The sequence below is a fragment of the Neolamprologus multifasciatus genome, chromosome 22 (genome assembly GCF_963576455.1).
Source record: "Neolamprologus multifasciatus chromosome 22, fNeoMul1.2, whole genome shotgun sequence".
Classification (NCBI taxonomy): Eukaryota; Metazoa; Chordata; class Actinopteri; order Cichliformes; family Cichlidae; genus Neolamprologus; species Neolamprologus multifasciatus.
In genome coordinates this window covers 8,108,110-8,129,090 of record NC_140459.1, presented here as the reverse complement: position 1 = coordinate 8,129,090, position 20,981 = coordinate 8,108,110, and the positions used below count along the sequence as shown (strand labels likewise).

The window sequence follows — 20,981 nt, the reverse complement described above, 5'->3', positions numbered from 1 at the left end:
GAGATCCAGGCCCCAGTCATCCAGAGGCCCCAGAGTGCGAGAGCCCAAGGAGGACCACCGGAGGGGCATCCGTGCCACCCTCCTGGGAAGAGCTGAGGAGAGCCCCAGATGAGGGGTCACCCAGTAGCCACGGAGCAGAAGCCAGAGGAGGCTGCACTGGCGTGCACGCCGGCTCTGCCGGCAGCCAGCTGTGCCAGAGTGAACCGAGCCGCAGGCCCAGAGGCCGGTGGCCCGAGGGCCCCCTTTGCCCCGGAAGAAGCATGACCGAGCAACAGGCACCAGGCCCTGCCAAGTAGTCACCGGGAGTGAGCTGGTACATACCTGAGCGCCCAGCCTCGGAGACCAAGAACCACCAACGCACCGACCCTTGAGGGCATCAGTTACCGGCAGGGAGTGTGGTGAGGGGAGATAGGCCTTTGGAGGGCCTGGGAGTACCCAGAGAGGTGGAGTGTAAGACACTCCACCTCTCTGGCACACACAGGCACACACAGACACAAACATGCATTCCCACCGTCATTCACACATATACAAATACTCAGCACTCACCCAACGTAGGGACATACATACATGGACACTGTACACACAATCACACTCCCCAAACTCTATACTCCAGGTCCAGGTTCCCTCACCCCTGGAGGGGGAAGCGGCACCTAGACCCAGGAGATGTTACCCTTTCCCCCGGGGTGGAGGCAAGCGGACCGCCCAAGGCTCCGCAGCAGCAAGGAGGCCCCGCATCCCAGATCCCAATCAGACGGCCAACACCTCTATTGTTAAATGTATTAATGTAATGTTTTCTGACTTACTTGACCCCCTTTTAGTTAACTTTTACTTACCATATACTTAATGCTGTGGCGTTAATAAAGTTTTGAAGAAAAAAAATGTTTACATCCCCCTACAGGAGCACGCGCTCAACTCAACTATTTCTCCTATTGGCTGTTCTGATAATTAGCTCCACCCACCGCCATACGTACATTTAACTCATAGAAAAAGAGAAAAGAAACCAGTTTGATGCAGGCGGGGGGTTCACGTTTTTCTGAAACAGTAAAATCTGAACTGTGTTTAACTGTAATGCAGAAAATTTCTCACTTATATCGTAATGCTTTATATATTTTATTTTATTATTTTATTCAGTAGTTTATTCTACTTCCAGTGGTTAGGCGTTTGACGCTAAAGCAGTGTGAATTTAAACGTAAGGTAAACAGTTGCAAGTAGTCAACTTTGTTTTAAATGTTTTAATTAAAAAACATGATGGCTCCGCTTGGGAGTATTTATAGGCATGCGCAACATGCACGTGTCGTAAACGTACGCGCAATGGCATCAGAGGCAGGTGAAGCGACGATGGTAAGTTTGCAGCTGTGACTACAAAGGATAAAGTAGTTCCGCTCTCTGCGGTTCATTTGCACCGCTCACTCGTTTCTGTAGCCTTCGCACGCCGCGGTAGAACCAAAGGACATACTTAAAGTAACTCGTTATTTTTATTTAACTTTATTTTTAAGCAAGTGATTTGGCTATTCTCACCCTTGCTTTTCGACCCACAAACCTCACTTTGGTTTAGTGACGTTTAAAAACAAGTGAGCAAAGTTTGCATTCTTGAATTTTAAATGGCAGCTTTCGATGAAGTGCACACTGATTGGATTAATGTCATGAAGCACAACAGATAAATTAACACCTGAACATGGGATAGAGTGTGGTTTAGGGTTCAATTCAAAGCACCTGGTCAATTATCCTGTGTAAACCTCTTAAGCCCCCCTCATTTCTTTATATTTTTTAACAACGTTTTGCAAATATGCATGGTAATACAGTGTATGCAAAAGGAAAACACTTCTGGCCAGTTTGAAAGTTAATACTTGGAAGTCTTCATTCTTCAAGACAGCCTGAATTCTCTTGAGCAAGTTTTCCTTTAAGTTCAAGTAGTCTTCAGGGATGGTTCGCCAGGCTTCTTGAAGAACATTCAAAGCGCTTCTTTGGATGCCAGCTTCTTTTTGTTCTCTTCTCTATCAAGATGTTTCCAATCACTGTCATGCTGAAAAGTCATTCGACTCAGACGCCTTGCATATGATATTGAACGGTGGATAAAAATCTGATTCCTTTAATTTTGCCAAGATCCCAAACACCAAAGTCTGAAATTCAGCCCCAAGCCATGATGGAGTTTTAAGGATGGCTGTAGATGCGCTGTTGCCACTGATGTTAACTCTATGGATCAGCTAAAGGTAAAGCTGCATCTGTCAGGTTTTTGCTGGATTTTTTTTTTTTTTCCCCACCTCATTTTATTTAGGCCTGCCACTTTATTTGTCCTCCACTTGGACACACTTGCTGCATGGGAAGTTGTGGTTTAACAGACATTCCACTGAAAATGGTCAGGAACTAGAATGAAAATGAGAAACACCCAGTTTCCAAGGAAAAGCTTCAAACTACTGCTCAAGACAAGTTGAGCAAGACAAAAAAATCAGAAGACTGAGTCATTGGAAGCATAATGCAAAGAAAAGGGTGGCTCGAGGCTTTTAAACAGTGCTCTGTTATAGATACAATGTTACTGCTGAGGCTTTCTGTTGCTGCATGATCGTACACTTCTGGATGTTTTCTTTGTTCAACATCCTGTGGTCAGAAATGAAACAACCTTTAAGCTGCAAGTCTGGAGCCTGCTGGAGTATGGTCCATGATTTAAATGCTGATGATATATGTATTTAACGTGTATGAAAAAATAAAAGCATTGTTTTGTAGTGTGAGGCAGGTGCAGCCTCTTGTGGACAATATCTGCCATTTTACCTCTGAAGGTCAACTACCTTTGTTTGCCATTGCCACTGACTTTATTTCATCTCTTCTTCAGATGTCACTGGAAGAATCCATGGCACGACGGTATGACTACTTTTGAGGATTCGCGTTATTATTGTATTTTGAGGTCATGGTGTGATTGGACTGAGTTCAGTTTTGTGTCTTTGCAGTCGTCGCCTAAAGAGAAGAGAGAGGGAGACTTCATGGCTGGCACAAAAAGTAAGAGACAAATCATTTGAAAGAATGGTTGTGACTTTAAGTAGTATAAAACAGTTCTCTACAGCCACTTCTGTACAGTTTATAACTTTGTTTGTTTGTTTTTTAATCCTGCAGTACAGAAAAAGGGAGAACACACTATATGAAAGGGTATGTCACCTTCTTGAAGTACGAGTCAACAAATGGCAGATCGTTGATGTGCATGTTTTGTATGGACAGATAAATGTGAGTAGATTTTCTTTTTAATTTCAGCTCAGAAAGCTAATTACGATCGCTCCGAGGTCACCTGTCCAGGATCCAGCATCGATTTCCTCAATTGCCTCGAGCCGGCTGTTCTCGCTGCACCCTTACCTTGGGTAATTTCTTTTTTTCTTATGCTGACATCTTCTGCTGTTGATGCTTTTCTGTTAGACTGATTAGTTATTTTTAAACATGACAAAATAATCCATGGAAACTTTATTATTCAGATAATTCCATTAAAACCAGTGATGAGTCGTTGGCAGAAGACAGGCAGCTCGAGTGCCTGTCTAAGCACACATCAAAGCTAACTCCAATATCAAGTTGATAAAACTACACTGTAAAGATGATTTTGTTTTTGTTTGGGGTTTTTTTTTTTATTCTGTAAAATGTAACATTTTAACAAAATTGCAGTTTTATTACCCCTCAGCTATAAAAGGCTGATGGTGTGCTTTGGTCACTAGGGATGGTAATTGGAAAATTCCAAGGATTTGGACAATTCAATTTTATTTATATAGCGCCAAATCACACCTCAAGGCGCTTCATAGATACAGAGAAAAACCCAACAATCATATGACCCCCTATGAGCAAGCACTTTGGCGACAGTGGGAAGGAAAAACTCCCTTTTAACAGGAAGAAACCTCTGGCAGAACCAGGCTACTGGGAACTTGATGGATACATTGCTTGCATCACCCTGCCAGGCGGGTAGTTTGTGACTGCGATAACTAGAACAAGGTGTTGGCATAGGATTTTCAAATAGATACCTTAGGCTTAGGTGTATCTACTAGTGGGCTGATGGGTAGCACTGGCAGCCTCCAGAGGTTGCTGCTTGACAGTGCGAGGTAACATTAAAGAACTTCAAAAGCAGCAAAGTCTCGCATCAAGTTTATGTTTGGTTTTGTTTTTTGTTTTCTTTTTCTATTAACCTTTAAAGAATTTACACATTTTCTCTTCACTTACTGCTGTAGCTTTAATTGACTGTATATTACAGATGTGAGTCTTCCGATGACGAGTGGGTGAGGATGATCGGCACGCCGAGGAACATCAGCCGCAGCAGCGTGAGCTTCAGGGAGAAGCAACCCCTGTTAACACCCAGAATGAGATCGATCATCCTCTTCTGGTTAATGGAGGTTGTTGTTGTTGTTGTTTTGAAATCAGAATTTTCAGTAAAATCAAAGCAGCATTGAATGTTTAGTGTTTGTAGCTAAAAATGATTTACTTGGAATACAGTCGTGAATAGTGCAACTCAATCCAAATTAGAATGTGTAGATTAGCTGTCTCATTTAAATGACACATTAACAGGACTTTCATGATTGTTCTTGCAGGTGTGTGAGGCCTACGCTGTTCACAGAGAGACGTTCTACCTGGCACAGGACTACTTTGACCGTTTTCTGTTGATTGAGAAAAATCTTAAGATGGGTGTGATGCAGCTCACTGTTCTCACATGTCTTCTTATAGCATCAAAGATGGAGGTAAAAATACTATTTAGTGGTTTCTTCTTTTTTTGGAGGGGCTTTTTGTGTTAAATCTAAAATACAAATTCTTATTACTTATTCCAATGTTTTTATTTGTACTGTGGGTTTCTTGATGTTGCGAACAGGGATTGAAGTGTCACAAAGCGCATTTAAGTGGGAACCAGTGGTGACTCTCTTGCTTGTGCGTGGCAGACCTGAACTGCTGTTGTAATTCGGCTTTACTGCGCTTCGACTGCATTCTTCATACTTCTGTGGCTTCTTTCCACCCATTAGCCATAGCCTGCTGTCAAATACAGCGGAGTGAAAGGAAAGGGTAACATCAGATTAAAATTTTTAAATGTAGGATCGAAATTTGACTTGCTTGACTTTGTATGAAACTACTAACTGGATTGATTTAAAGTTATTAGAAAGGTGTTCCTGCCCACTTTAACCCCTGGTTGATTAAAGGAGTTTTATTTATTTTATAGGAATCTAAACCTTTAAAGATCTTGCATCTGTCACGTGTGGCTCATGGGATCTACCATGTAGAAGAATTCCGTCATATGGAGTTGGTCATTTTGAGGGTAATACTTTTAACTCACTATTCATCATATGCACCTGTTCCATTGTACATTTTATAAATCAATATGCTTTTGTATGCTCTGCAGACATTGCGCTGGTACACTCGTTCTGAAACGGCTTTGACCTGGCTGAAGTTCCTCCTGCAGGTGATCTTCAGGAGAGAAAACGCAAACCTGCTCGAGCAGCCGTTTCCAAAAGATACTTTCATGAGAAGTGCAAATGTAGGTGTTTGAGTTCACTTATATTTAAGTCAACAGTTCTATAATACATCTACAAATAAGACTGTATTGAGAGAGGGAAGTGAAATATCCTTGTTAACCTTGTATGTAGTGGGGAGTCTGTAGTTGCCCAAGGTGTTTTTGTTTTAGCTTTTAGATCTGTGCATCCTTGACGTGAACTCAATGGACATACCTTATCACGGATTGGCTGCCGCAGTCCTGTGTTATTTCGTGGACCAGAGACTGGTTGAAAAAGTTGCATGTAAGAGTTGGAGATTTAAAAAAACAAAATGACTAAAATGTGTTACACAGGAAGAACAAAGTTAATGTTTAAAATGAGAAGGCTCAACTCTTGAACATGTCAGGTTATTCAGTCTGTATGTTTGGTTTCTCTGTTTAGGTATCCACAGAGAACTCCTCCAGCCATGTGTTGACTGGCTGGCCCCCTTTATGGATGCACTGGAAGACTTTGGCACAGTCACACGGAAAGTGTTTCCCACAGTAAGAAGAGAAGACCAATGCAACATCCAGGCAAACTTGGACTACATATCCATTTTGGTTAGTGTAATTTTTTTTTTTCTCTGTGGTCTTCCTTATAATTTAAGGTTGAAGTCAGACTAGAAAATGCAGTCAGGAAAATGATTGTTTACCCATACAAAAGCAAACTCCTAAGACTTGAAATGTTTGTAGAAGCTATATAGAGCTCACAGATGGAAGCTGGTTTAATGCAGTTTGTGATGGGGGCAACCTGTGTTGCATCTGGCATACTAAGAGCTATAAATAAAATGACTAGCATTGGATAACTCCTCTTCTGACACATGATCTATATGCGCTGACCACTTCAGTAGGTACATCTGCTCGACTGGTGGTCAACCTTGTACAATTGGTCAATCACATGGCAGAAACTCTGTGCATTTAGACGCGGTCAAGAGGACCTACTGAAGTTAAAACTGAGCATCAGAATAAGGAAGAAGCTTTTTTTAAAGTGACTTTGATCATGACGTGTTTGATGCCAGGTGGGCTGGTCTGAGTATTTCGAAAATACTGATCTGCAGTATGACATTCATACTGCTTTGCCTTCTTGTTTGACACGCTGTCAGTTTTTACAACTGTTCCAGAAACAAGAATGCAAAGTCAAAGCTAAGAGCAGTGGTATGAGACACCATTCCTCTGCCAATGCTGAGGAATTTGAAATGAGGTTGACTTGAATCCGTGTGAGCAGTGTTGCCTATCATTCTATTTGGTTGCCCACTTCTGTGGACGTAAATTCAAATGGATCACCCGATTACAGTACTGTGCTAGTATGAACCCATAATTCTGCAGCCTTTTAGTTATTGAATGATGTCGTCACTCCTTTGCCGTTTCATTCTTAAACTTCATTGGGGGAGATGGCAGAGCTTTTGACATTAGCCATAAAAAAAAACCAAACAAACAAACCCTGGACCATGTTTCTGTATTGCAGAATGAAACCCTGAATGCATAATTTCACGTAAAAGCATTTCTTTGATTTTAAGAAAATATATTTACTTTTGGTATAAAGTGAACATTTAAACAACTTCTTTTTCCCAGCTGACACACGTGAAACTGCCTAATTTGTAGAAGTCTTATTTTGCAGAAGGGAATGAAACTCTAAAGGTTTCTTCTCCCCTTCCTTGGCATATTTATTCTGTTTAAAATGAAATGTTATTTTTAATTTAAGGGAAAAAAAGGACTAAAAATGAATGAGACTTGAATTTCAAGTTGTTACCCTTACGGTGTCGATAAATTGCTTCCGTTAATTTTTAGGATGTTGCGCACAAGGCAATAAGAGGCAGTTCTCCTGCAAAAGATGTGGAACCGCTCAATGCCACCTTGTACAAAGAGAGGATCTACGTACCTGGGCAAGGACTTACGTCTTCAGAAGATGAAGTTTAACAGAGTCTGAAGGTGCTGATTGCAGTTCTATCTGAAACTTTCCTGCAGAGATGGCTGCAACTGTCTGACTCAGACTGATCTGACAGAGTTGAATGCTGAATCAAAATAAATTGCGTTGTAGTCTTAGTATGCCATAGTGTGAGAATAGTTATTGTTAGTTTAGAGTTGAATAGTTGTCACCCCCGCATCTTCCCCTCACCACAAATAGTAGTAGTCATGTATTCGATCCATTAAAAGACAATGTAGGAGATCTAAACTGTTAACTGATATTTGAAGGCCACTCTTCTTCTAGCCACTTTTGTTTTAGGTTTATTTTGTTTTCCCTCATATTTTCTTTGGCTTTTTAAGGTTTTATTTCAGAAAAATGCAAAGTTCAAGAATTTGAATTTCTAGAAAATTGTGGGATGCATTTTTTTTCTCTTTTTAAATGAAATGTTGTGTGCTGCTGTTCAGCAGCCAAAGTATAGTAAAATGAATGCTGTACCAGTGAACTTTTAAAACCCCAAACAGAAAGCATTAACTGAACCAGGTCCATCGCACTTAGTTCATTTTTTTGCTTTGCTTTTATCCTGATGTGATTAACTCGGGGCATTTTGGTTTTATAAGTTTATTGCAAAAGTTGAAAATAATACAAATTACCATGTACTTGTTACCACAAAATAAAATATTCATCCCCACCCTGTGAAATCTGACAGTGGTTCGTGTGTTTACTAAAAGTACAGTTTGGCCATCGCCTGCAGGAATCTCTTCTTCCTCTTCTGCGCAGCCAGCTGCAGCACTTCCTCTGGATTACTGGTGTTCAGTTCTGTCTGTCCAATCGCTTTTATCTGAAGGGTTGGGAGATGACATGAGATGGTTATATTTTTGTTATGAGAATTCTTATTGAAATATACAAAATCATACAGGTTCTACACTTCCACACATATTTTATATAACTTCTTTATTGCAGTCCATACACCTAAACACACTGAGTAACCTTAAATGTTCAAGTCTCTCTCCCACAGCCTAATAAAAGCACTTGGAAATCTCTTTAGTTTATATAAATTAAATTTGAATATTAATTGATTAACCTCCTTGAAACGTTACAGATCAACTTTCTAATCTGTTTCATTTAGCTGCAGTTCCAACAGTGTAAAATAGACCTGGCAGATTAGGACTCTAAAAACATCTGTACACCCTTCACCAGCTGAATGCAAAGTCCACTGAGGATGTGACTGAGCTGCACTGCTCGAATTGCAGATAATTATATTTCACTTGTATACTGTGAAATTGATGCTTCCAACGGATTTTAAAACCATAACTCTGAATCTAATCTGCTACAGACTAGGTGGCACATTCAGTTTAAGTTACCATAAAGATCTGGGCAGGTAAGGAATTGAGCTCTGACTTTAAGCTCAACATTGCTCAGTAACTCTTGTTTCAAAATGCACGTCAGATTAAATTTGACCTTTTATGCCTCAAGTTTTTTTTTTTTTTTTTTTTTTTTTATTAGACATTAACCAGTCTGCTTATGTGGGTGGTCATTGACAAGCGTTAGCTGGTCGTCACTTTGTTGCCGGTCTCTTCCTGCATTATTCTTCTATGATCTTATTGCATTTTCAGGTCGCAGGCTTTCGTGGTATAAGCTGTAGGGTTATAAAGACTTACCGCTATTTGTCTCTTCTCAGTCTCTCCTCGTTTGTGGTGAATATCTGAGCAAAAAAATCAGGAAGCTAAACAGACACTGGAGAGACTGTCCATCCATCCATTTGCTTCTGCTTCTCCTTTTCAGGGTCGCGGGGAGCGCTGGAGCCTATCCCAGCTGTCATAGGGCGAGAGGCGGGGTACACCCTGGACAGGTCGCCAGTCTGTCGCAGGGCCAACACACAGGGACAGACAACCATTCACACTCACATTCACACCTAGTGGCAATTTAGATTATCAGTTAACCTATCCCCACAAGCTGCATGTCTTTGGACGGTGGGAGGAAGCCGGAGTATGTATTTCTTGAAATGAAAAACTAAGTTTTAGCCAACAGTGATTACTGTTACATGAAGGATACGTGTGAGATATTCCAGGATGGTGACGTCCCAGATGTAGTCGTAGAATGAGTCCATGGCGTCGTGACTGTAATGTGAGAAGATACTAGCTGTTATTGAGAATGGCTCTGTGGGTAATGTAATGTGTCCTCCAGGGCCGTACCTGTTCTGCTCCTGAAGCGCTTTGAACGCTGTCATGTAGTCGACTTCTCTCAGAAACTGGCACAGAACAGCAACCTGACGAGAATCAGATGTCACATTACTTCCAACTCGCTACATCTGTAAGACACCAGTCAGCACTGAGACACTTACAGTCGGCTTTATACTTTATCAGAGGTGCACGGAATAATGAGGCAAACAATGGTATTGGTTGATTTGCCTTATTGACTCTCATCAGCAAATAAAGCTGATTTTTTTTTTTTTTTTTTTTTTTTTTTTTTCCTCCTCATCAGGGTCTATCATTATTATACTGTTATATTGATTTTGTTCTGCTAAATGTTCAAAGGAGGGACGAGGAGCTTTCTAGCTTTTATTCATGAAATTATACTGGGGAAAATAAAGTGACAGAAAACAGCAAAGCAAAATAGGCACCTGCATCAATCCAACAATATGTTCATTAATTCCTCAGCAGCTAACATTAGTTCACTTTCTCAAATAGGCAGTTTGACCTCTGACCTGTGTGTGGCAGTTCAGCATTGAACAGCATTTAATCATCCTCTTCAGAACCTAAAATAAAAACAGGTGTGTCACTGTTAGGCGAGTCAGTCGGCTCTCATATCTCTCAAACTGCAGAGGCTCACTATGGAGTGCACTCAGGTATTAGACTCTGTGTTTTACCTGGTCAGTGTAGATGTCGGGGGGGACGGCTTTGGTGAAGAAGTCCGAGCACACAGCTCCAGCCTGCAGGTAAAGGTTCAGAGCTGCAGAGTACTGATTGGTCACTACAAAGGGAGAAACGAAAGTTGTTATTCAAGCTGTGGGTGGCTGTGTCTGAAAATGCTTTCTTAAGGGAATGTTTCGCAATTGCTGTGAAATTTTTTTTTTTTTTTTTAAGTCACTTCAATCTTATTTTTCCTTTCTGTCCAAACGTCAAGTACATTGGTAGAAAAACATCAGCCTTTGTCTAAGGAATAACAACATTTCACTGATTCAGTGAAGAAAGTTCTCTGAGTTGATGCGATGTGGTGATTGTTCTTACCAAAGTAGATGTCGGCTTGTGTGATGAGCCATGATTGGTTATTGGGGTTTAGAGTGAGAGCATAGGAAACCAACTCCTTGACTGTCACAGCCACAGCTTCCACATCCACTGCCTGTATGCTGCTCAACACACAGATCGGAACATTTAGAGTTTTTCGCGCTGTGTACATGCTGTTAAAGGGGATGTTTTTCCTTATGTCCTCTCATATTAACAGTTACAGTCATAGTGCAGCTGCTTTTGATTGTTTATGATGTCAGAGAGAGATGATATCCCCTAATATCAAACTGTTTGTGAAGGCTAGCCAATCAGAAGAAAGTTGGCTTGACGACAAAGGAATGAAAACAGCTTGGTTCACACAGAGGATGAACTGCGGAGCATCAGTACAAGTCAAATAAGGATTATTCTGAACTGTGAGTCATGCAAAGCTGCTCTAGTAGAGTCTAAACTAAGAACAAAATAAACAGATCTGTAACTGCAGATAACCTGACAGCTTTTCATGCACAGTGTACTTCCTGTAACTTTTTCACAAGAAAAGTAACCTCTGCTTATAAGCTGTTAGTGTGAAGAGGCATCAACACGATGAATAAAGAGTAAAATGACAATGTACAAGCAGGGGTGCAGGAGTCAAACTAGTCCAAACCACAGATATTCACTCAACTCAAAATTCTGAGAAAATAACTTTCAAATTCTTATTTCTTATTTTTTCAGTAGTTGAAACAAGCTTCAAAAGATTTCTCTCAGCTTGTAGGAGTTGAGGACAGGAAAAGAGATCCCTGTGTGTCGGTCCTGTAACTAAGCCCGACCAGTGCAGTGTAGCAGAAACAGTTGGTGCAGATGAGATGAGGTAAAATAGAAAAGTTGTTCCTACTTTGGAAGAGAAGATGGCCAGATGGAGAGATGTTCTGCAGTAACTTCATTTACAATGTCATCCTAAAGAAGAAGAAAAAACAAGGGGCTGAAGATGCAGACAGAAACTACAGCAGCACTGAAATCCCTCAATTTTTCCATTTTACTGTGTTCTATTTATGAATTCAGAGTCATACCCTGACTATACTGTGGAGCCTCACAAACAGTGAGATCAGAGTCGTCAGCACCAGCGGCTCCTGTAAGAATAAGACAAAAATCACGAGGTAAACAGCTAATTTATAATTCCACAGTGTGTTTACGTTGGTATGTGGTGATACTTACTCTAATTTTCTTGGTGAAAGTGATGAATTTGCTCCTGGAGGAGTCACATTAAGAAAACAGAATAAGTGTGACGCTACATGAATCTCAGACATGTTGTAATGTTTCTCCTATGAAATCCTAAAACGACATGATACCGGTGCAGGATGCCCATGGAGGACTCTCTCTGTTTAATGAGGCCAATTCGGCCGTCGCTGTTCCTCTTGTGTTGGATGGAGATGCTGCAGATCTGAACCACCACATCCCAGAGCTCCTTGGCGGTGCGCCGACTTTCTTTAGGACCTGGAAGCTCCTTACACGTGGATGCCAGGAGCTGGCCAAGCTATCGGGACAAAACGGGACAAATTTAATAAAGAAAAATGCAAAAATACTGGCGACCGCTAGACACACCTATGGTATCTGTTTCAAAATCCTACATCGCCTTGTTCTCGAGACATTGCATTGTAATTTATTGGAAATCCCACAGTACCTAATCAATCCTGAGAGAGAATACTCTCTCTCAGACTTTCAATGTGTCTTGGTGGAAAAAATTTAAGTGGATCTGGTACCACAACTTATTTTTAAATGAATTTAAACCAACTTATTAATTAGTTCATTATGTAATCACTCAAGATTTTTAGTTTTCTTATAGAGCTGTGACTTCTGAGTTGCAGAAGAGTGTCTCAGCCGGGATTTAAATAGCCTTAAACCTCACAGACAGTCAGATACTGTGTCGATAACTTTGCTATAATTTCATGTTGGTGAATATCAGAAATAGCATCACTGGAGCTGCTAGAAAGAGAAAATTTTATGAAAGTGTTAAAAAAAAAGAAACACACAGACGTGTTACCTTGATGTACGGGTTGTTCATGACCAGAGACGGTGACACCTGCAGAGTCAGGTAGTCGTTCTCCCTCCAGTTCAACATGAAGGCGACACACTCCTCTCCCACCACCTGACGTAGAGGCAGATCTGGAAACAAAGACCAGGAAATCCTTCACTGCACCTCCAGAATTGTTGCTATATAACAAGGCCTAGAAGCTGTTTATTCTGCTTTATCGGTAACTGAAGTTTTTATGGATAGCAGACATACGTCTATTTTTACAGTGAGATACATGCTACTCTTGCAGAAGTATCCTAATAGTGTCTTTTTTTTAAACAAATGTTTCTAGCTGCAAGACCAGATCTGTAACTTACAAATTCTTGTAAGTGACATTAGTTTAGTACATTTGTTTACTGGGGCCCTAGAAATAGATTTTATAGTAGTATATGAAGCCTGATCCACAATGATTTTCTCCCATCACAGACTTAACCTGAAGACGCTGACACTGGAGTGACTCCACTCACTACTGTTCACTCACCATGAATCCTCATCTCCAGGTAACCTCTGACCCTGCTGACCAAGTCAGAGGGCGGCCGCTCCTTGCTCCCCTCGGCCGCCATCGCCTCGTGTGCGCGGACCTCCAGCAGCAAGATCTCATTCAGCATCACCTGCCTCAGCTTTGGGGAAAACTCTGTGACGAGCTCCAGACAGGCTGAGAAAAGCTGCCGTGCATGAGCGAAGTCCTGAGGAAAACATGCTCCATGTATTAAGCAGTTAAAAGTGATGCTTTATGATTGGATAACAACATTTAATTATTAAAATAACATTTATGCCCCACTGAGCGTTGATAATGGCTCAGACCTTTATTGAAATGCAGTGGAGTCCTTTGGCCATGAGGATATAAACCAGGTCCTTGGTCAGGTTGTCTTTAATGCCGAGGATCACATTAATGTAGTCTGGAGGAACCTCCCACTGTTCATGTAAACAGGAAGTGGTAGGTTAATTCAGATCATCTTGGTTGGTTTCATGTGTTAGGATTGAAAATTATTCCAAATGTGTGTATATAAATGTATATGTGAGAAACTGTAGTCAAGCACAATCCAAGATATCTTAAATGCATTAATGTTGAGCTCATGTCTCTGACCTTGCTGTTGACCCTCCAGAAAGGTCGTTCAGCCAGGCCGTGGAGTTCAATGAGGATCTGTCTGATCCTGCGTGGCTCCAGTGAAAGGATGAGCTGCTGCTCCAGCTGGCCAATGTTCACACTAGCTGAAGCTGTGAAGAAGTGAACCAAACCTCAATATGTCTCATGGTTTTCACGTGGAAAAGCGGCAGTGTTATGCAGCAGAAGTCTCGGCCACGTACCTGGAATGTCGTAGAAGGAAGGCAGAGGTTTGGCACTGAGGTTTATTGTGGCCGACCTCTTCCTCATCTGCTCCACCAGGACCTTCCTCTCTTCCTCCTTCAGCAGCTCCATGAAGAGCTTATGGGATGACACCACAAAGACCAGAGACAGGTCCTCCAAGCTTTCACACAGAGTCCTGCACCATAAGAGGTTTACAAGGAAGACAAAGTCTTCATCATCATCATCAAGTAAAGAATTTGAATAATGTATTGTTGCCCGACATCATCTCTGTAGCAGACCCTTGATAACCTCCTATATAATTGTCCAATGCATGGAAAACAGTGACTCTGACTCACTTCAGGAAATTAGCCATGTTTCTTCTGGACGCCTCAGATGGACGGTCTTTTTCCAGCGAGCGTGTGCACACCTGCAGGACAAACAAAGTCTGATCTCTGACTCTAATCTGCAGTGGCTTTAAACAACTTTTACTACATGAAAAAAACCTGTTCTTAATATAATACTGAAGTAAAAACCACAGGTCACAATTTACTGAGTTACCTCTAAAATGAAGTCCACCACTTGTTTGCTAGGCTTAAGGAGCAGCTGCTGAAAACGCACGCTGAGGATCTCTCCTTCCAGAGTGTCGCGGACGGCGTTGCAGACACAGAGTTTGTGACACACCTCATCCAGGCCTGATTCCCTGCAGGGAGATGGGATGTTATACAAAAATATGAATGCATAAAATGCTTTTACAAGACCTTTTAACAAAACTATTGACTATTTAATGGCATATATCAGCTTCGCGTTAAATGATTCCAGCTGTTGGCTTAAAGGTGAAAATTTGTGGTTTGCAAAGTGGTCCACAAAGACACAGAAACTGTATTTCCACAAGTAGAATGAGTGAAAGAACAGACCATAACAACACTCTGTGGATCAGTGACAGAAGTCTGAAGTCTGTGCTAGCTGCAGTGCGTGCAGAGGTTTGATTTTGTTGTTTCCTCACCCTTGTTGGACTTTATACAAGAACTCCCGGAGAACAGACCGTCTGAAGTGGTTTGGCAAACTGCGCGTTATGTTGTCTTTGATGAAGGCTTCAATGACGGCCTGCAGAGAATTAAAGTGGAGTTTACAAACCAGTTTTTTCCACCTATTTGTGATGTCAACCTAGTTCTGCCTAAGCAACACAACACTCATAAGAATGCAGTACTCAAATCTCTCCAATGTGTTTGCTCTGACCGGGTAGTTGTGAGCCCGGATCAGGCTGTTAATCTGGTCGTAGGGTGTCGTCTGGGGGTCAGAGGGGTCACAGTCTCCAGTCAAAGCTCTGCAGGCGTTCCAGTATCCAGCCAAGCGCTTCTCATCCAGGTGAACATGAACTGTTGAGTCTAGCTAAAAGGCGTAGAGAAAAAGGTCAACTGAACCACTGCTAAAGCTCCATGTCAGCAGCTTTTGTGAGAAAAGTTACATCTTGTGGCTCTCCTGAGAAAGTTAAATCATACTGTGTCATCGAAGCTGTGATAAAATATGGTTACCTTCTTTAAAAGTTCCTTTGTCTGTCTGAAGTGATCCCGAGCCTTCTCATAGATTGGCAGGTCTGTGCAGCCTTGATGGAAGAAAATGCCTCCTAAATCATAATGCACCTGAAACACAAATCCTATTACTCCAAAGAAAAATTCACTTTTTTTCCAGAAGGATTAGAGTTCTAGAAAGACAGCGCTGTGCACTCAGCCAACCTGGCAGTGCAGCTCATCGGCGCTGATGCGAAGCCCTGCAGTCGAAGACTCTGTCTCTCCGTTGGCAGCAGTGTCTGCAGCCAGCAGGTCCAGAGTCCTCATGGTGTGAACGTAGAAGTCTTTCTTCAGTCTCACAGCTCCTTCCAGCACACTGATGGAATCAGCCGCCTGCTCCTTTAGCTGAAGGAATGAAACATTTTAAAAATAGTATCAACTTCTGCTGTTAGTTTATCTGAACTTTAAATGACATGTCTAATAATATCATTAATAAGGTATAGTTTTATGTACTCACAGAGTATGTATGGATCATAAAAAAGGTGCTTACTCACCACAGTGAGGATGTTTTCAGTCATTTCTTTCTCCTGCTGCACAATATTCAACCTAAATCAGGGCACAACAGAAGCATTCAGTGGAATACACGATTTATTTTTCACTTAATTTGCGAAATTAAGCCTGGATGTTGGTATTTTTTTTTACAAAGAACTAGATGAGCAGTACATTTTTTATTTATTGTGTATATTTACACAATAAAATATTTCCATTTTAAAATAAGATGAAAGTGATCTGTCTCAATGAGAATTTTAGATTAATATTTTGTGACTAATTAAAGCCAATCAACAAATGAATGTGGGTAGAACTTGTCTCATTGTTTTCAGAAGTCTGAATGTCTGGCTGGCCACACAAAAACACAATCCCAGAGATTTAAAACTGAAACAGCGTCAGATGTGCTTCTAAAAGTCTTTGAGGGGCTAAAACTCCAGCACAGGAGCAGAGTGGTAGGCAGGTGGTAACATAGCATAACACAAATTTGAAAATAAAAACATGTAAGTGTGGATGCAATAAGTGATAAAAGAGGAAGGAGAAGGACTTACATGTTTATCTGGTGGGGTCCAGGTTTGGTTTGTTTCTCTGGAAAGCTGCTCAGCACAATTGTTCTGATGGCCCTTTAACAGACAAAATATAAATGAGACAAATGAGTGGTTAATTCTCTGCCACAATCTCTACTCATGCATCCTCTTTTAATCTACATTTACAGTTTAAGACTTGGATACAAACATAAATAAACACTTCCATAGTCCATTTTACTAGTTTACCCTTGAGCTCTTGTAGTTGCTTTCGGAGAGTCATCTCACTCACCAGCGGTTGTAGATGATGACAGCCATGGCAGTGGTGGGAGGAAGAGTAGAGAGGTCCAGGTCCACATGTTTCACCCCTGGCGGCACTTTGCTCACACACAGGAGTTCGTTCAGCAGCATGTTTAACACAGGAATGGTCAATCTGCCGAGCAGGAAGCATATTAGATGATTGCATAATAGGAATTTTTGTTAAATTACACGCTGAGACATATTCCACTTGGCTTTTTTGTAAAGACACTCTGATGACGAAAGATGTCCATCGAAAACACTCTGACTCACCCTTTCTCAAGCACCTCAAGATCCCATTTCATGTAAGCAGCTACTTTCAGTGCAAGCAGCTTCAATGTGCGATTCCGACGGTTGTCGGCTGGAGGCTGGACCTGATTCTGCTCATTTACTGATGGCTTCGACGCCTGCTCCAGGAACTGGATGATGAGCTGCACTGGTGCTGGGTCTGCAGAAAGAACAGTTATTAACAAGCCTTTACAAGTCCATGAGATGTCATTAAAAGTAAACGATGGACTCACGAGTAAGGCTGAACAAACCTGGGTTTGATTTCTGCAGGTGTTTCTCCAGCAGGCTGTCGTCGAGGAGAAACTCAAACCAGGAAGTCTGAAGAGGCGTGCCAGGCCGACTGCTGGTCACAGCGGCCACACGGTCTGCTGCTTCTGCACTCATCCTCGTCTAGTGGGCAGATATGCAGATATGAACATCAGCTTTATTTAGAATGGATCTTAAGGTTAAATATAAAGTGTTTGGGGTTTTTAAGTTCTTTGTCAGTAAAAACCACATATTATATTTATACACTAGATTAGTTCACTCATCTTAAGGAGAACTGGTGTATAAACAGGTGACTGTAAGGTTAACAGTACTACCTTCTCTTGGGGATTTTTGTCAGGAAAAATGAAATGATCATTTGTTGTTTTAGCTTTAAACCAACCAGAACCAGGCAAAGATAATCTGCTCCACCAGGACCTTCCTCTCTTCCTCCTTCAGCAGCTCCATGAAGAGCATCAGAAAGTAATAAAAAAAAAACATGGCATCAAGTTACTGCTGCTAAAGCTTCCAAACACTACTGAATCATATGTTGTAACCAGGGCTCGCAAAATCGCTAGCCCTACGTCCCGGGGCTAGCGATTTTTCCAGTCGGGCTACCAAAATCTAACTCAGCCCTGCCCGTCGGGCTATCATAGGAAGGAAAATATATGTCTATGCTTTTGCATTCTTTCGCCAATGTAGCTGAGTAATTATGTCATTGGCATCGATGAGCCACTTTCAATGTGTGACATATTGAAATCGCGTTTGAAATTGCGCTTGCTTTTTGCTTTGACTTTCATTTTGCGATCGTGCGAACGGTGTGTAGAGAGCAGCAGCACTGATTGGTGAGTGACGATTAATTGCGCACCAATTCCACTGTCATCGTCTTATCACTCATTAGCTTACTATTCAAACGCGACAAGTGAAATCTCTCGCAGCAAGCTTAAACATGTGAGAGGTTGAGTGCGCAAAGAATCGCTGACCGTTATGTAAGTACGTGTGTAAAAGCAGCAGGATTTACGCTGGTATTTTAGTTTTGCTCAGCCAAATAAGACAGGTCAGGGTGAAGAAGGGGCAGCCAAAGAAAAGCTTACCACAAAACGGAAAAGTTATGACAAATCAGACTATGAGGCAAAAAGAAAGCGCAGCTTTTTTGGTTTCATGGACAAAAGAATTTCTGTGGCTGGAATATGACAAGCTAAATAACATGATGTTCTGCCAGGTGTGTTGTGAGTTTCATTCGATTTCTGAGTCGACAAGCGCCTTTGTTACTGGGACCAGTAATTTTAAGAAAGACCCCATCAGAACCCATGAGAAATGCATTATTGCCCAGTCTGCAGTATCTTTCCCAGAACAAACAGCAATTGCAAAAAAACATACTAAAAATAAACCAAGCACAACAAGAACTCCTGAAAAAGCTGTTTAGAACAGCGTGTTATGTTGCAAAGAGTGAACTACCACTGGCAAAATTTAGCAGTCTTTGCAAACTTCAAAAAGCAAATGGCCTAGATCTTGGTTCCACTTTCCTCTTACCCGTGACTTCAGTGGAAATTTCAAATTCAGGATCTGACACAGACTGATTCATGTTCTACACAGTTCTTACAAGTTCATAGAAATTTCTGTTCAATTTGAACCAAGTATTTGAGTTGATGGTTGTAATTTTTATACAGTTGTTGTGATTCGCATTTTAACAATTTTTTTTGATTAATTTTTGTTTCCGTTACAATATTATACTTTAATGTATAATATTGTAAAGGAAACAAAAATTTGGGCTACCAAAAACTGAAGAATGCCTGCCCGAAGGGCCACCAGAGATTTTGAAATTTTGCGAGCCTTGTTGTACTTAGTTTTTCTTTGTTTTCCACATGACTATATTTGTAATATTGGACCGTTAGGGCCTTTTGATGTACATTAAACCTTCGATACTTAAATAAAAACTCTGTAATTACGTTTCACTCTTTGAAATTAAGTATATTTACAATCATGTAATGTTACTTTCACTTGTTAAAAATCTTGGAGATGGTAAATATATATAAAATTTCATATTTTGTGAACAAAAATATTTATAGTTTCAAAATAATTGTAACTATTATTCGATATTTACTTCCATAATAGGTTAGATAGCTTCACCTGTCAGAGCAGCTAACACTAAAATTTTCAGTAGTTGTTTAGAGAGCTCTAATCATTGTCACGGGGCGTCCTAACTGGGCGGGGACATCAAATTTACCTATTGAATCTACAAGAATGCACGCTTACAGATGATGTTTCGGGCTGCCACTGTAAACAAACCAAACGCACTCCACCTTCCTCTTCTGTGTTATGCTTGGAGCCAGGAGTCTTTTGGCTAATATTCCGGCTAGCCGTCTAGATTTTGGCGGTTGTCCCGCGCATGTAGGGACCAACTGTCTTACCTTAACGGGGCACAGTGATTGTTCAGAAGACAGGAGGACAAAATTTTCACCAAAATGTCAAAATTAGGAGCTGGACCAGCTACACTAACTGATTCTCTCATAATTCATTGTGCCCTGCGCCATATCTCCTTCGTAATTCCGGTTCCGCTTCGTCGCCAAGGAGACACAAAAATGCGCCATGATTGCGCATACTTATGCCGCGTTCAGGTCCCATTGGTTCAATTCGTATAAAACTTTAGGGTCGGACGAGTTATTTGCACGGACGTTAAAACGTCTGACAGTGAATTTAGAAATAGAAAAGAAAAATAACACCGATACTATAAACTTAACTCGATCATTTAAAATGTTTGTCGGGATTTACTTTCACTTGTAAACCAAACTATAAACACATAATGCGAAAATTTACTCATTTAAGCAGTTTATAGTGCAACTATGAGATTGCGTAAGACGTTAACCATAGCTAACCTTAAGGTAACCTAAGATAAATGTGAAATAAAAAGCGAGCAAGAGCACAAAATAAAGCAGAATGCGCTTAATCGTCTTGTTTTCCATTCTACCGATAGGCCTTGAATGCAGCATTATGCTTACTGCAATTTTGGCAGTTAATGACAATGAAAATAAAAGACTGAAATTACTACAAACTGTTTTTTATAATGTAAAAATTGCCTGCAGTTATTATCTTGCATTCATGAGTCTTCTCTGTGGTCTCCTGCTTGACAGCTCCATCTCCAAAATCCTTTATCTCATAAATCCACTATCCTTCATATGCACCAAACCATCTCGGGCTTGCTTCTAACTTTGTTTCCAAACCACTCAAGCTGAGCTGTTCCTCTGAAATACTCTCTTCTAATGTTCTCCATTCTAGTTGTTTTTATTAAATTTAATAACTGAATTGACGTTATTGAGAGCTTATATATGCAATGATGTTTTTTCTATGTTAAAAACGTACATTTTTGGAGCTGTAGTAAATTAAACATACAGTACAGTTGTTGAGCCACCTTTCATGGTTTTATATTCCGTTTTATTAAATAATGCACAAACATACATTAAAAAGTTTATAAAGCAAAAACAGAGTTTGTAAAAATCTTAAGTGTCATTATTTGGTATGACCACCTTTAAAGACATACCACCTTTACTCTTCTATGCATTCTGAACTCTTTTGGGAAAGCTTTCTTGTAATTTTTAAAAATATTTTTAAGGAATAGTTCTTTAGGCATCTTGAA

At 40.8% G+C, this 20,981-nt stretch overlaps 2 protein-coding genes across 3 annotated transcripts; one reads left to right on the top strand and one right to left on the bottom strand.

The window, feature by feature from the left end:
- The first annotated feature begins 1,217 nt into the window (after positions 1-1,217).
- LOC146492854 (G1/S-specific cyclin-E3-like) lies at positions 1,218-8,083 on the top strand. Of its 2 annotated transcripts, none has more exons than XM_085149315.1 (12): positions 1,218-1,341; positions 2,828-2,856; positions 2,943-2,991; positions 3,106-3,138; positions 3,241-3,344; positions 4,217-4,355; positions 4,551-4,697; positions 5,168-5,263; positions 5,348-5,482; positions 5,630-5,741; positions 5,880-6,037; positions 7,265-8,083. In XM_085149315.1, the coding sequence occupies exons 1-12, from the start codon at positions 1,246-1,248 to the stop codon at positions 7,391-7,393; spliced, it is 1,227 nt and encodes a 408-aa protein (XP_085005441.1). In that variant the 5' UTR covers positions 1,218-1,245; the 3' UTR covers positions 7,394-8,083. The 2 variants fall into 2 exon arrangements, with proteins under 2 accessions (XP_085005441.1, XP_085005442.1); XM_085149316.1 differs by lacking the exon at positions 1,218-1,341 and adding an exon at positions 2,181-2,210.
- On the bottom strand, positions 7,985-19,918 carry ints8 (integrator complex subunit 8). Its single transcript, XM_085149284.1, has 28 exons — positions 19,759-19,918; positions 17,356-17,494; positions 17,090-17,264; positions 16,812-16,952; positions 16,547-16,618; positions 16,004-16,055; positions 15,675-15,854; positions 15,474-15,581; positions 15,178-15,330; positions 14,945-15,045; positions 14,500-14,641; positions 14,298-14,368; positions 13,962-14,137; positions 13,741-13,871; positions 13,458-13,568; positions 13,135-13,339; positions 12,624-12,745; positions 11,932-12,116; positions 11,798-11,831; positions 11,653-11,712; positions 11,478-11,539; positions 10,610-10,728; positions 10,249-10,352; positions 10,087-10,137; positions 9,575-9,648; positions 9,435-9,499; positions 9,041-9,084; positions 7,985-8,220 (listed from the first exon to the last, which is right to left on the bottom strand). The coding sequence occupies exons 2-28, from the start codon at positions 17,486-17,488 to the stop codon at positions 8,104-8,106; spliced, it is 2,988 nt and encodes a 995-aa protein (XP_085005410.1). The 5' UTR covers positions 17,489-17,494; positions 19,759-19,918; the 3' UTR covers positions 7,985-8,103.
- Positions 19,919-20,981: the final 1,063 nt, after the last annotated feature.